At 35.8% G+C, this 16,583-nt stretch overlaps 1 protein-coding gene across 1 annotated transcript; it reads left to right on the plus strand.

Moving 5' to 3' along the window:
- Positions 1-337: 337 nt before the first annotated feature.
- On the plus strand, positions 338-1,865 carry LOC147488702 (mechanosensitive ion channel protein 1, mitochondrial-like). Its single transcript, XM_086574462.1, has one exon. It carries the CDS (start codon positions 338-340, stop codon positions 1,577-1,579), a length of 1,242 nt encoding a protein of 413 aa, XP_086430588.1. The 3' UTR covers positions 1,580-1,865.
- The last annotated feature ends 14,718 nt before the right edge of the window (positions 1,866-16,583 follow it).

The raw sequence follows: 16,583 nt of genomic DNA on the forward strand, positions 1-16,583 counted from the left end.
TTCAAAATATAAACACCAATATAAAGTGACAAACAAACTCTTTACACTGTTTCATTAGGCTTTCATTTTAGTTTGAGGCACACTAGAAAAATGTTTTTAGCCCCTTCTATATAGGAGAACATTTTTTTTTCAAAAAATTGTATATAGGAGTTCCATAGCAACTTGTGTTATAGGAGTTCATTAAAATTAGTTTTTAGTTGATGTGAAATGAGGTTTATAAGGTCATATACTTCTTATTACAAGAACTTAACTAATCATATACCAACTTTAAGAGCAAATCAAAGATACCCAACTACTTTTTCAGCTAGTTTAAGCAATATAACAATTACCCATATCAATGGGTATGATAGAAAAGAATGGGTTATTGAAGTCGTTACGCTTTGGGGCTATTGGTTATCCTAGTTGTGTACATGGGGTGTCTAGTTATCGAGCTTATTCCTCATTTTTCAGTGGGAAAGGGGATGGTTCTGTGGTGAAGGCATTGAATGTTAGTAGCTCTGATACGAATGGAAGTGATGGGGTGGATAGTTTGAAGAAATTTTGGGGGACTATTGTTGACTCGGTGGATTATACAGGACAGAAGGCTAAGGAACCGTCGAATGTGATTAGTCCTCATGTTCAACATATGCTTGATGTTAATCCTTATTTGAAAAATGTTGTTATGCCTGTTGGTTTGGCTTTAACTAGTACATTGTTGGTTTGGTTGGTTATGCCGAGGGTTTTGAGGAAATTTCATAAGTATTCAATGCAAGGACCTGCTGCATTGTTATATGGGAATTTATCTCAAGAACAAATTCCTTATGAAAAAAGCTTTTGGGGTGCCATGGAAGATCCTGTTCGATATCTTGTGACTTTCATGGCGTTCTCGCAGATAGGCATGATGATTGCTCCAACCACTGTTGCATCTCAGTACATTGGACAAACTCGGAGGGCAGCAGTGATCATTGCATTTGTCTGGTTTCTCCATCGGTGGAAAACAAACATATTTAGTCGTGCTTTATCTACTCAGAGTATAGTAGCACTTGATCGAGAAAAGATGCTAGCTCTTGACAAACTCTCATCTGTGGGCCTATTTACATTGGGATTGATGGCTTTAGCTGAGGCATGTGGTGTGGCTGTGCAATCTATTTTGACTGTTGGTGGTATAGGAGGAGTTCCCATTACTTTTGCTGCTATAGACATCCTAGGCAATGTGCTAAGTGGGTTGTCCATGCAGTTTTCAAAACCCTTTTCTTTGGGTGATACCATAAAAGCTGGATCGATAGAAGGTCAAGTGGTAGAAATGGGTCTTACTACTACATCATTATTGAATGCTGAAAAATTTCCTGTCATAGTTCCAAATTCATTATTTTCTAGTCAGGTCATTGTGAACAAATCTCGAGCCGAATGGCATGCTATGGTAACCAAAATTCTTCTAAGGTTTGATAGTTTGGAAAAGGTTCCCCAGATCACGGATGAGATAAAGTCCATGCTAAAATCAAATTCAAAGATTTTCTTGGGGAAGGAGGTGCCTTATTGTTTCCTTTATGGAATAGAAACTTCATATGCAGAGCTGACCCTTGGATGCAATCTTAAATAGATGAGCAAAGTTGAGTTATATTCTACAGAATAAGATATTATACTTGAGGCAGTGTGGATTATTAAGAAACATGGCATGTCATTCGGTGCACAAGATCTGTCCTATCAGTAATTTGTTAATCGATAAAATCTTGTCATAGAAGTTAACAAATTGCTTCTAGATGTGTCTCTATAGATGGGTGTGTGTTGCATGCTTGTTTTTTGGAACACTGAAAGTTAGCATCTTCACAATGTAAAAGTCAAAACAGGAGCATCAATGACGGATTTCTTTTTTGGTGTACTTTAAACCTGTGTTGGTTCTGGCACCTTACGTATAAGGAGGCTTGCATTCTGCATATTTCATTTTTGTTGCCTTACCTAGAGTGCTAACAATGACTTTGTATTTTAAATTGCATATAGTGTATCACAAATTAAACTTGTTGACACTAGACCCTAAGCCTAAATCCTAAACCTCTACACACTAAACCCTAAATCACTGTAAATTAGACCCTAATAATAAACTTTAAACCCCAATAAACTAGACCCTAAGCCTGAACCCTAAGAACCTATAGACACTAAACCCTAAGTGCATAAACCCTAAACCTTAAGACATCGAATCCTAAACCCCTATAAACTAGACCCTAAGCCTAAACACTAAACCTCTAGACACTAAACCCTAAACCAACTCATTGCATTTCATAATAGTTGGTCGAAACTACTAAATAATAAAATGCATTTTGTGAAAAATGCATATCATTACGCATATACATTTTAAAATGCATTAGTATTTTAACGTTGGTGGTTTATATTTGTGCAATATGCATTTAAAAATGCAAAATAGGTGGTTATAATTGATTGTTTGTAAACTTTTCTAAAAGATGCTCCCTGACCCAATTTCTTGATTGTTAATCTGCCTTTGTTATTCTTCCCCAGTCTAACTAAATGATTGAATTTACAGAGAAATAAAGTGACCGAGTTAGTTAACAAACATCGCAGTGAAGAAGGCAAAAAACTATGGCCTATTGATTCGCCGATTCAAGTTATGGACTGCCCCCAACAAGAATCATCGTACACCCATAGTCCCAATACTTCTAAAGTTTATGTAAATTTTTGACTCATTATGAGGACTCTAATGTCAATTATGATTTCAGGGTGGACTATACAATTTATGTATGCAAGTTCATGTAATGGTCGTATAAAAAAAACAATGCCTTCTTATTCACATCAAGTAATTGTGGAGAAAAAATTCAAAAAGTTCGTGCAAAGTTGACATACAAGATCCTGTCTGACAAGAAAAGAAGTTGGAGCTTAAAACCTGAATGAAATGCGGTGATTGGAAAGGAAGAATGAATCACTTGAAATTGAGTGTTTTGATTTTGGATTTCAAGTTTAGTTTATAATGTATGTAAACTTGAAAGTTTGGAATTACTGTAAATTGTTCTCCTAGAAATTTGATCCTACATCGATGCTTCTGACAAACACACACTTTGCTGTTATACTAGGGAATCATTTCGATCTATCGTGGACTTTGTCATTGTTTATATATGATCTGCTGCATTTCTTTGCAATTAAAAGATAATTGTTGGCATTCTTGAATAATCTATAAGCTACCAACATATAGCTAGCTAATATACACAAAAATACCTACAAATATCGTTGCAGTACTTTGAAAAGCTTCACATTTTTTTTTCTTCATCTCAGCACGAATTCAAACTATAAATCAAAAGTAATGGAGGTCAAAAACAAGCTATGCATTTCAAAATGCTAAGCAACATGACAAGGCTATTACTAATCCCCAAACCCACTAAACACCCATAAATCTTAAACACTAAACCCTAAACCAACTAAAACCTAGACCCTAAACTCTAAACCTAGTTGCACCTAGACAATGCTCTTCAATTCACATTTTTTCTTGTTGTGCATATAAAAACACTAAACCACATTTTAAAAATGCAAATTTTGCAAATTTTTTCTCATAGTTTAACCCTAAATCAATAAACAAAAATCCTAATCTTTAAACCAAAAATCATTAACTTTGAACCCTTCACCCTAAATATCTAAACCATATACTTCAATTCACAAATTTTGCTATGCATTTTAAGATGCAAATTACAATATTTACACTGCATTTTAAAATGCACTGTGCAGGTCTTGGTGCAAATAATTTGTAATTCAAAATTAACATCGTCAAGAGTAACCAAAATTTGACAACTCTCGCAATTTTCTTAAAGTATATGAACATAAACAAGAAACAAACTTTAATACTAAAATAATATAACACCAATCAATTGATATAACAAATCCCATATAGAAAGAAATAAAACAAATAATACATAAATGTTAATAAATTGACTAAGATATTTCTACAGGACAAGTAGCACGATTATGATAAACCTTTTGATTGCACCTACTGCACTTGCAAAGCTTCCTAATTTTGACACCCTTACTCTCTATTCTTTTGTTCCTTCTACGACCTGGAGTTCTCCTAGTTTAGGGGGGAAAAAATATGAGCACCTTTATTCACCTCTAGCGGCTTCTCGTAATCAGGAACCGGCTCAATGGCATGTGAGTACGACTCACGAAATGCATTCACTAAAAAATATGAATCACAGAACTTATAAACATCTTCACCAATTCGTAAATTGCATTGTAAAGCATGCGCACAAGGAAACCGTTGAATAAGCCAACGTCCACAACTGCACTTAAAACAAATCAAATCAACACAGTGAGACCGCTCAGAGTGAACTTCAAACATAAAATCAGATGATTTTGTCACTTTCCATGTCCGACCTACAGTAATGTTCTGAGCCAACACCTTCTGCATTTTAGGACATAGCTTAGAACTCCATCCCCTACATTTTTCCCGACGCTTAGACATCATATCCATAATCTTAATACGAATTTTATCAACCATTGATGTAACCGGCATGTATCGTTCAGCATCTATCCAAGAATTGAAACATTCGACAATATTCGAACACATCTCTTCGTACCTTATTCAAAAAGAAAATTTTACCAATAAATAATTAAATTAGATAATTAAAAAAAATAAGAAACAAAATCACATAGTAGAATATTAAAATGTATCCAAATAGCAATACTTAACATGATTAAGTAGTATAAAAAACAGAATTACAATAATAGAAATAAGTACCTATTTCCTAGAAAATATGCATTAGCCCAATTCTCAAAAGGCACATCCTCATTCAAATAATTATAAACTCCACTGCTAACAAGTCTTAAAATCTCCATGGCTTTCACGAATTCATCATGAGTTGTAGCATAAGCACAATCTGTAAACAACTTCTCAATGTAGGAACGCCTTATATCCATGATTGAGACTTTTGATACTACATTCTTCTTTAGATGCCAAAGGCAGAAACTATGGTATGAGTCAGGAAAAACCTTTGGGATATATGTAACCAACCCATGATGCCTATAAAAAAAAAAAATGTAATTCTCCATTGAGGCAAAACAACCTTCTTCAAATTCTCTAAAAACCACTTCCAATTTGCGTCATCCTCGGAAACTACTATTGCAAAGGCCAATGGAAATATCCCTAAGTTCATAATTGAAATACTTAGTAGAAATCATTTAAGTAACAACACAAAAAAAAGTAAATAATTTGATGCTCAACTATTAAAGCAAAATTACATAATATTTAACTAAAACATCTATAAAATGAATTTTGAACATACCTTGATTAGCATTTTTCGATGTTGCCGATAACAAACAACCCTTGTATTTCACCTTCAAAAAAGTGCCATCCAAGCAGACCATAGGACGACAATAATTAAACCCATGAATACATGCCTCAAATGATATAAAAAGTCTCACAAATTGGCGTGTATTCTTGTCCAACTCCAACTGAATATGACTACCAGTGTTGGTTCTCTGTAAAACATCAGTATACCATTCCAACAGTGTATAAGAAAAAGCATCATCCCCATATACCTCCTTCATAGCCAATTCTTTACCTGTGTATGCATAATAATAATTTAAATCCAATCCATAATCTCTTTTGAATTCTTTTATTATGTCTTTGGGTTTCAACAGCGGGTTGTCCTTCACTTGATCAATAACAACACTCTTCACAAGTTGACTCGTCATCCTAGGATTCAATGAATCCTTAAAACTAGCACCACATGTATGATTAGGTTACATTTTAGTAATTTCAAATAATTGGGTAATCATAAACCTCGCAGTTGCACGAATTCTCCAAGGACACCCCATCTCCATATAGTTACCACAAACCGCTGTCACTAAATAGGGGTTATTTTTTTTCAGCTTGTAAACAAATCCATTCTCATTGCAATATTTCAATAAAATATTCATAAATTCAACCGCACCACTAGAAAACCTTTGTCCAACCCCAGTAATCAATGTTGCCCACAAACTAGATTTCAAAGGCTTGCATACTTCCGGAGTTGGTGCAAACAACATGCCACAATTCTCAACCTCATCACAAATCAAATTTTGAATTGAGTCATCCAAACCAACAAAAATCTTAAAGGAGGAAATTCCTTTTGCGCAAAGAAATAAAGCTAATGATTGTAACTCTGAATCAGTATCAATTGAAGACTTTTTCTCATCACGAATAAAATAAAGCTTACAAGCCAATGGGGTAACATCTCTCCATTTATCATATATGTAGCTTTAGTGCACTAATTGTAGAATCCAACCCAATACAAATAGCAAGTGTATCATACAGATATGATATCATAGCAAAAACATGATTTTCCTTTTGAATTGTATGTGTATCAGTATTTTCCATTGCTACTGCACGAAAAAAAAAACGTTCTTATTATGACTATATGAAATATGAGTGAATTAACAATTCAAAACAATTCCATTTCAACACAATATGCACTTATGAAATATGAGTGAAATAACAATATAATGCATTTTAAAATGAGAAAAGAGTCTGACCTTATTAATATCGGAGTACTGACAAATTTTTGAACACTGAGATTGTGGAAGAAATAAATTAGAAATAAAAAGAAGGAAGTTAAGTGAAGAATATGAATCACAGAAACTGTGAAGTTTTTTTTTTTTTTTTTTTTTGGTTTCTATCAAAAATGGTTAAAGGGTAAAAAGAGAAGACGGAAAAGTTTGAAAAAAAGGTTTCGCAAGCGGTCTCGAGTCGTATCCCCAATTTCGAAAACATTTTAAAAATAACGACTTTTAGTAATGAAAAAGTCCAAAATGGTATTAAAACCCAAAAATAATGTTTCCGGATCTTTAAAAGTAATTTTATTTTTGAAGCAGCTCTGTAGCCCAATTTCTTGTTTAGATTATATACCCCTACTTTTGCCTTTTACTGATTCGCCCTCCTCCATCACTTTCGAGACACCTCACACTTCACTTTTGCTTTTTGATTTCTTATTGACGAAGGTAGGTTTTTGAGAATGCCATATTTTTAGATAAGGGCCTCCATCTATGGTCTTCTGAGTTGAGGCTTTTGACCTTTGACTTTAACCATTGACTTTAACTTTTTAGCACTTTTTCATAACAGCTTTTGGTCTTCATAATAAGCGTGATTAAGACTTCTTTAGGTGCTAAGATGCAGCTTTTACGATAAGTGACCTGAAGTTCTCTGTAACCAGAAAAGGCAATAAAAGCTATGAGTTGTCTTTTCATTAAACGTAAGACGGGCAATAATGCAGTAATATAAGGGTAATAAAACACACATTTGGGAGCTGATCACCACCCCCAAATAGCATCTTCTTTGTCCTCAAGCAAGGATGAGTGAAAAAAAACTAAGATCACAAATGAGTGATTTATTATAAGTTGTACTAATCTCATTTCGTAGAGTGTGATTACATTGACCATATGCAACAAGGCCTTAAACCGTACCAGCTAGGAATTCCCTAGTAGACGAGCTTTAAGCCTCGTGAGAGTTTTCTAGTGAAGGTACTCACAAACTTCTTCTATTTATTACAAAGGGTCTTGTTTCCTTATTTATTCTCAGAAGTTCATACATTTCATTAGCGGAGAATACGGACAAGCTCTTTTGAACTTAGAATAACATATGTAAAGTAATTTAATAATCTAAAGATAAACTAGGTAATTTAATCATCTAAACATATGTACAGTAGAGAAACTGGGTCTTCAAGATACTTGTAACCAGAGAAGAACCTCGTTTTGTTCTTTTGCTTCTAAATTGTGATTCATTCTTTTAGCCCTTTGGCTTTGTGACTCCATATGATTTTGAAATTTTGGGAGTTCTAAGTTTTTTTTTTTTTTTTTTTTTTGATATCGTCTTCTTTTGATTTTGAACTTTTGGGAGATTCGCTTTTTTTTTACTCCTTTGATTTTTTTGGAGTTTTGGTTTTTGATGGGTATTTCTTTTCTTTTCTTCTCTTTCCCTTTTTTTTCCTTTTCGAAGCAAATAACTATTCTATTTTTGTACATGGTTTTTTTTTTTTTTTTTTTTTTTTTTTTTCTTTCTTTCTTTTTTTTTTTCCTGATATCCATCTAGTTTTCAACTTGTAAGCTGTGTAAGCTTTTTATTGTGTGTTGTAATAGGTTAGGAATTTTTGGTGAAGAAAAAAAAAGGCTTTTAGAAGAGGGTGAAAGCACAAGAGGGGTAACTAGAGAAAAACTATCTTTTTGGGTTTGTAACGTTTATTTGGCTATATCGATAAAAAAAAAGGGCATAAATTCTCTCATAAGATATGGCGTGGTGATCAAACAAGTGGACGTGTGGTTTTTGTATCCAGACTTCCTTTGTGTCATCACTCAATAATCATTCAAATGAGGCTTTTGGCTAGATTCTCATAGGATATGGAACTTAATTGTTCTAACCTTGGCTTCAGAAACTTACTGTTATATACAAACAAATATTGATGCATGTCATTCATGGAAAGATGCAGAAACTATTGTATGTATAATAGTCTAAGTACGAAGAATAAATCTTTACTCTATTGCTATAATGAGACTTCTAAATTTTTTATTCATCATAGAAAAAGGAAACAAGACTATTTAGTACTAAACGGAAAAATATTATACTAAGGATAATATTATACTAAACGGAAAAATATTATACTAAGGAAACAAGACTATTTAGTACTAAACGGAAAAATATGGGGCGTGGGTTGTTTGATATAGAATGAGATACATGGTTTATTATACTAAGGATATTTATTTTACTATGTAATCATTTTGGGTTTTTGTATTTTTTGAAACATATATGAAATGCAAAAAAGAAAAATGAAATTTTTTGACATGATGTATCTGTTTTACCTTCTACTCATATACCAAATTCCACAAAAAAAATAAAACAAACATATAATATTAAACATATAATTAAACTTATACTAACGACATACACGTAAGAAAGAAAAAGAGAAAAATAAATATATCCAACTATACAGACACTAGGGAAATGCCTTGTCAGAATCCGTGCGTGACTCGTCTCGACGTTGAGAAGATCCTTTTCCTTGATGACGTCGGGTCCTAGCACTATGCGGGAGCACGTCTCTGATGCTCTGCAGTGGTTTAGTGACACTGTGCTAAAAAAGTCGTTGCTACTGCTGGAAGGACCACTGCTCCTCTCTAAGGGTATGATGGTCTGCTATAATGTTACCCTGAGTTTCCCTAAGTTGCTGGAGATACGAATGTAGAATCCTCTAGTCGCCATGGAGGAAGTGAATTCCGTGCATGGGCTGAGTGAACTGTCGAGTGCATCTTCAGTGAAGTAATCCACTTTCTCATTCGGACGTGCTTGCTCAGGGGCTCTGGCTTCAGGTTGAAGCCATAACTTCTGGACGAAGTGGGCATAAATAGGACCTATGGTAGCGTCCTTGACCTCCATTAGGGCGTTTATGGCCTGGAACCCCTAGTGCTGCATGATCCTGGTGACTAGCACAAGTAAAAGAGTGGTGAACTTCTTCGATTTGCAGAGTTGCTCAACGATAAAGGAGACGATGCAGAAGCTATTCTTCTATTCTTGAAGAATCCATAAAATATGAAGCATCGCTTTACCTATATCTGAAGCCTTGGCTGAGCCTAGAAAGTTGTAGGCTGTCCACTGAGATACTGCCAGCTGGTTCCTTTGTAGCGAACTCTGAAATGCGCAGTGAGACTTGGGGTTTTTCACCCCATTGAGAAGTGTCTCTACCATCATCATGTCGATGGTCTTACCATCTGGGGACTGTTCCGTTTGAACATAAGCCTTCAGATAGGATGTGGGCTAAATAGTTTGATGGCAAGTGCCTTGCATATGCCTTTTTAATGAATTTGAAATTTTGGCCCAAGCCCAATTGAAATCAGGAAATTTTGATCTTGTCTTCAGTGCCTTGCCAACTTCTAGAGCCGATCCGCGCTTCGTTACTCGTCCGATCTTGACCCGTGAGGTACTAAAACAATCAACATAAAAAATGCAACATGACGGTATAGGGTACACTCACATCTAATGATGGATGCAAAATAGAAGATGGAAAGAAATGTAAAGGAACTATAGGGAAATATGTACAGATAACAGAAGGAATATTTAATTAAATTTTTTTGGGTTTTGAATAAGTTTGACTGAAATTTTAAAAAGGTGGGTCGTTTTATGTCAGATCCCTAAGAGTTGGAGGTTTTCGAAAACTTGAGTCAATCCCAACCAGATGACTGGATTACTCTCTTAGATCGAGCGTAATGCACTGGAGGATAACACGTGTAGACTTTATAAACATAATTATTATGAGGTTGAATACCGAGGCAAATTGGTGTTTGACAGTCTAAGCACCAGCCTTCTCTCATAGCTCGTCTCTTACGTGCATATGAACTTTTACCTAAACCAAGAATGATTTTTGGTATATGTGTCCATATATTAAGCTGCAGTTCTCTAGGAAGTGCTTGCACATGATTATTAAAATTTATCCATCTAGTCTTGCTATGTGGAGGGTTTTTGTTTGTTACAGAAGACATTTTTGAAAAGTTTTTCAGAAACGAGAGAGATTGAGGAAGGAAAATATTTTTATGAAAGGAAAATTTTGAAAATTTTATACAAGCTTGAGTCTTTTAACGTCAGATTCTCGAGACAAAATAGAGAGGTGGAGGCAAAAGATAGAATTAAACAGAGAATAATATCACTTTGGGTTTATTTGTTTAATTCTAGTTTGGAGACGCCTTTTTTTTTTTTTCTAAATTACTAATATCTCTGTTTGTTTTTTGGTTTTCTCAATAAAAAATATATCTCTAGCCATATAGAGGTTTTAACAAGAAGATAAAATTATACGTTAATCCGGTATCATTTTGGTTACTCCGAGACGTATAACTTTCATTTTTATATCCTCTGGTTTTGAAAACTTTGGAGAGATATTTTAAGAATCTCGTACTCAAAAGCTTTGATTTTAGATGCTACAACTTGAAAACAAACCATAATAGATAATCTTAGGCAACTTTCGTGTTGGCTCTGTGGCGAACCCAATCTAGACAAACAAAGCTTCAGCTACGCAAGTTAGGCGATTTACTGCGCAAGACATGGAATATCCTGACCCGGGCGAATAGCTTGGTGATATAGGCGACCCTTAGTAAGCAAAGCTTATCTTAAACCGCCCCTAGATTGCGTTGTTCTAGGGGTTGGTTTGTGTAAAATCCATTGCCCATTTTGAAAAATCACTTAACTATTGATATATCGAGAATCTATTATTAACAAAACAAACATTTTTGTAAAAGAAATGTAAAATAAAGAATATGCGAGATATACTGTGGACTAAGGCTCCGACACTTACAACCACACCCTCCAAGTGGAGAGGTTCGGTTACCTTATTGATGTATCCCCTTAAAACAAAAGATGGAATGGAATGGGAAAGGAATACATCGAAAAAGACGATTCAATCCTCGTAGATGGGATGATTAAGAAAGAGTTTTTAGCGCTCCAGCTTCGTTCACGTCACTTATTACTTCAAAGGCTGGGTTTGCTGGTTTAGGATTAGGAATAGCTTGACCTGGGAACACACCTTTCTGAGTTTTTTCTTGGGCTAACATGTTCAGAGATTGTTGCATGGATGCTAGGATTTGGGTTTGTTGTTGCATGACAGATAACATTATTTCGGTGGGCTTATCTGTTTGGACACTAGTTGATTGTGTAATGGGAGCTAGGTCTCTTTGGTTGTTGACAGGTGGGTTTTGGTAGTTCTAGTTAAATTGGGATAGAACCAATGCTCTGTTTTGATTGTTATTAGTACCTTGTCCTTGTCCTTGTCTGAATATATTTGTTGGTTTGTTGAAACCTGGAGGTGGTTGGTTTTGTGGAATGTTGGTCCATGCAAAGTTTGGATGTTGTCTCCATGGTGCATTTGCTACATTGAAAGTGCATACTTCTCCTGGCTGAAGTGATGATAGGTTTGTGATCAAGGGACATGTGGCATCTATTTGATTTAAGCTTAGACAAAAATTGCATGCTGAAGTATTTATGTTCATGACATGATAAGTGGTTTGGTCTTTTTGTTTGGTTGTAAGGGCATCTATCATCCTTGTGAAGGTTTCGATTAAAGTTTTGATTTTTGAATTTGATTTTACCTTAAAAATACCACTACCCTTTGATGTACTGGGTTGGGCTGTTCTAGAATTGTTTATGTTGCTCCAATGGGTACTCTTTTCAGCTTGGTTTTCAAGAAAGGTTAAGGCTTCAGTTACACCTATATCCAAAAAATTACCATTACTCATGATGTCGAGGGTTACTTTGTGTTATGGGAGAAGGCCTTTGAAGAAATATCGGACAAGAGTGATTTTTTCTAGTTTATGGTGAGGACATGAATGGAGTAGGTCAGAGAATTTATCCCATGCTTCGGAAAATATCTCACTCAGACTCTATTTGAAGAACTGTATCCTGCTTCTTATCTCTTATATTTTCTTCGGTGGAAAGTACTTCTTCATGAAGAAGAACACAACCTTTTCCCATGTATCGAAAGAGCCGGCCTTCTGCGAAAGAAGCCAAACATGATTCTTACTAGCTAGAGTGAGAAGAAACACTCGTAGCTTAACCTGATCATCGGTGACGCCCTGATGATGAAAAGTATTACATTCTTCATGTATTCGACATAGATGTTTGTATGGTAACTCATGGAAGATGGGTAGAAGATTGAACACGTTCGGTGGAATGGGAAAATCACTCGTGAACCGTGTGAGTTGTATACACGATGGAGGTCCATCTTGTAACGATGTGTAAAAGTTGGAAAAAGGCTCTTAAGCTTGCACTACTTCATCAGCCATCTTAGTAGATGGAGGACTAGAAATAGGAGATTGTCTAGGGTGACGTGCTCTCCTACGTGAGTAAGTTTTATTCTTGCTAATAATAGAAGTGCTTGAACGCAGTATCATGCACTTTTAGCAAGACCACAAAACTATCCTAACATGCGTAAACGGTGCAATGTATGCTCAAGAAATTAAAATTCGTTTTTGCAAGTATGGAGTTTTGAAAACTTTGCTTTTGGTCTATATTTTACTATGCCCTGTTCAAGGGAACAATTGGGTGCAAGACTAGGATGGCTCTACTACACATCTCATAAGAGTAGGCGATCACTTCACCAAGTGGTGTGCTACCTAGAATCTCACTCACGATGAATTTGGGGGAGGGGAGTGAGGAAGGTAGTTCCTCCACTGGAATCTAGTAATTGATTACTCTAAATCCATGTGGCTATATTTTTGTCCCTTTAATTTCTGGAGGAGCGTGACTACTTAGGGATCTAGTTGATTGATTTTAATTAATTTTTTTGGTCTAGGGCTTCAAGAATCAAGCAACATCCAATTTACCTACATTGGGGAATGACTTCCAAGTTTCATTCAAGTTCTTATGTTTTTTATAATCTCTACTGAATGTTTTTCACTCAAGTTTCATTTCATTTAATTTCATTCAAGTCATCATTTCAATACAAGTCATGTCTTTTTTACAAACAAATGAAGTTATGAACTTTACAAAATCAACTACCTTTCCCCCTTCATCAAACTCCCATTCATCTATCTTCAACATTCTATGGTTAACCTCAAACTCCCCTATTTCTACATCAACAACAGCCACATGGTTCAGTCTCTCCTCTACTACAGTCAACACCCTTTACAACTTCATTAGTGTGTTTAGGTGAATTATTTCCCAAACAGTACCTTTCGAAATACCTAATTCAACTTCTCCCCCACAGGATAGGTTCCTTTCTAAATACCTAATTAACACATCCTCTCTCCACAGGATATGCGCTTTTCCAAATACCTAATGTAATAACCTCTCCCACAGAGTAATATATTTTTTTTACAGTCATAACCAATTGGGTTTGAGTTAGATTTCTAAAGTTTCATAGTTCTCAAGCATCATTAAAGCATTTTGGTAAAGCTTAGAATAGTTTTGCTATGATCCTATTGCTTGAGCGACAAACCTTCCAAATTAACTGCTTTAGACAAGTTAGCCATAACCATCCTAAACTAGTGGAGTCGCATGATAAGTGCTCAAAAAGTGTATTTTAACCCTCTTGTTTAGCCATCTTATTGGACTAGTAGTACTTGTAAGTTGTGTTTTATGACTTAACAGGTGCAAAAGAGAGTTTTGCCAAATATTAGAGTTAAATGGGGAAAACGGAGCAATTTAGAGCATTAAGGATCACATGGGAGCTCATGGATAATTATGAAGAAGGCCCAAGGTTTTGAAGCTATGAGAAAATAGGACTTGGACCTGCTTTAGAGCTCACTTGGAAGCCCAAGGCAAGAGGGCCCGTTATGATAAGAGCCCAAAACTGTAGTTTTAACCCCTTAACAATAATACTTGTAGACCAATTATGTGAGTAATAAATAAAAGTTAATGCTGATTACGTGCTTTTATGTATTTCAGGCATTGGAGTCAATTATGTACATAAATGTGTTACTTTGGCGAGATAATGGAGAAAGGGTTGGTTGCTAAGGACTTCTATGATTAAAGGAGAGAAAGCCTTTAAAAAACCCGGTAAGAGTTGAAAAGTCAAAGTCAACACGAGCAGACACAGTACACAAAAGTCAGCAGAACTTTCGAAGACCGTATCTTTAGGCTCAGACCTCGGAATTGGGCCTACCTTATGTCAAAATGACCGGATCGGAAATATCTTTCCAATGGTCTATACCTTGACCTAATTAGAGGAGCAGAAGTGGACAAAAAGTCTACTGAAGTCAAATCCAGCTGGAAAGGGGTCTATGGACTGAAGAAATTGGGCTTTGGGCTCGATTTTTCCGCCCAAAACATGGCTCCTCAGCCCATGCACGAAAATGTGGATCTGGTCTCCTCCATTTTAACACACAAGACTTAACTCTTAAGCAATACTTAGTTTAGGTAGCAAGTAGCCATTAGAGATAGTTTAAAGCTAGTTTTGAGAATCAATTAATTAGTTTCTATTACCTTATTTTAATTTAGAATATTGAATCATTGTTATTCCTTTATTAGATTAATAAAAGTAGTGAGTTCTTCATAATTTCAGTTTTTGTTATTTAAAATTACTTAGATCTAATTTCGATTCTTAGTTGTTAATCATTTCTTAGTTGTTAATTTAGATTCGAATTATTGATTACATAAAATTAGTAAATTAAATTTACAATCTTTTTATAATGTCTTGTTTAAATTCAATTGGAAATGATAGTTTGATGAATCAAGGCTAAGCCTCCATTAGAGGGGTTTGATAAAGCCTTAATGAAAACTTGATTGTGTAGTGTAGAACTAGTTGTAAGAGTATATTCCACTCTAGAAGGTAGTTGATTCGCCATGAGAATGGATTGGACTTCCTCACATGCTAGTCATTATTTGGTAGAGACTGTCATGATTGTTTAGGAATTAGAACGACCAATTCTTATCGTAAAGAATTGGATTACAACAATCTATACTAGTTTATTAAGTTAGATTCAAGGTGGAATCAAATTCCCCTAATTCTTTATCTAGATTCAAATCTTAGTATTTCCGTCATTTCGTTATTCGTATCTTGTTAGCATAATTTGCATCATACTCTCATTAACTTTAGCGCTAATAATAGAAAACGCTAATACTAAAGAACTAGGAGTAGAACGAATTTTCTACTCCAACTCTATTGCGATAGCATCGAGAGTAGAATAAATTTGATAAATTAAAACACAAAATAGTTTTAGTTTTACTTGGGTTTAAGTTACATCATTTATTTGTGAGTAAAACTATCATTTTACCTTTATCAAATGGCGCCGCTTCCATCTCAGTTCCTGTTAGTATTGTTTTCTTTAGTATGGTTAGTCTTCCAAAGTCCCATTACCCACCCACCCTTGTTTGATTCTAACTGTGGTTGTTTGATTTAGAACTAAATTTTTCCTTGCGACCCGCGCCCTATTAAGGCAAAACTTGAGTGCCTACCGCGCCTAAGCGCCTGGAACTTGAGTTTTACTTGAGCGGGACCTGCGCTTTGCCAAGGCAAAACTCGAACGCCCCCCGTACCTAAGCGACTGGAACTTGAGTTTTACCTGAGCGCAACTTGCACTTTGCCAAGGCAAAACTCGAGCGCCCCCCACACCTAAACGCCTGGAACTTGAGTTTTACCTGAGCGCGACCCGCGCTTTGCCAAGGCAAAACTCGAGCGCCTCCCGCACCTAAGCGCCTGGAACTTGAGTTTTACCTGAGCGCGACCCGCGCCCTACCAAGGCAAAACTTGAGCGTCCCCCGCGCCTCACCACCTGGAGCTCGAGTTGGACTAGAGCGCGACTCGCGCCCTACCTAGGCTGATTCTGAGAGCGACCTACGCCCTCTACTTTAAACCGCCCGATTTCTACAGGTTAGTCCAAACTTCCATTACTTCAAGTTATTCAGTGTTTCTAACTTGTTATACACAATGGCACACGTATACAAAACGTTATTCATAAACGAAGCAAGGAGGCATTCAGGTACTTCTTTCTTCCACACCTCGCATCTCCTGTTAGAGGTTCATACTAGCATATCAGGATTATTTGGAGTGCTGTCGTGTTTAGTTAAGATTAGTCTTAGCCTTGCATGAGATTAAGGTTAGGCCAAAGAAAAACGCCTAACGTAATCAACCAGCAACGTCAACAAACACGCCTTTCTAGTATAC

The sequence above is a fragment of the Coptis chinensis genome, chromosome 7 (genome assembly GCF_015680905.1).
Source record: "Coptis chinensis isolate HL-2020 chromosome 7, ASM1568090v1, whole genome shotgun sequence".
NCBI classification, from domain to species: Eukaryota; Viridiplantae; Streptophyta; class Magnoliopsida; order Ranunculales; family Ranunculaceae; genus Coptis; species Coptis chinensis.

What these genes read in the sequence shown, in the direction of transcription:
- LOC147488702 (XM_086574462.1), top strand. Translation starts at nt 338, where the DNA reads ATGGGTATGATAGAAAAGAATGGGTTATTGAAGTCGTTACGCTTTGGG.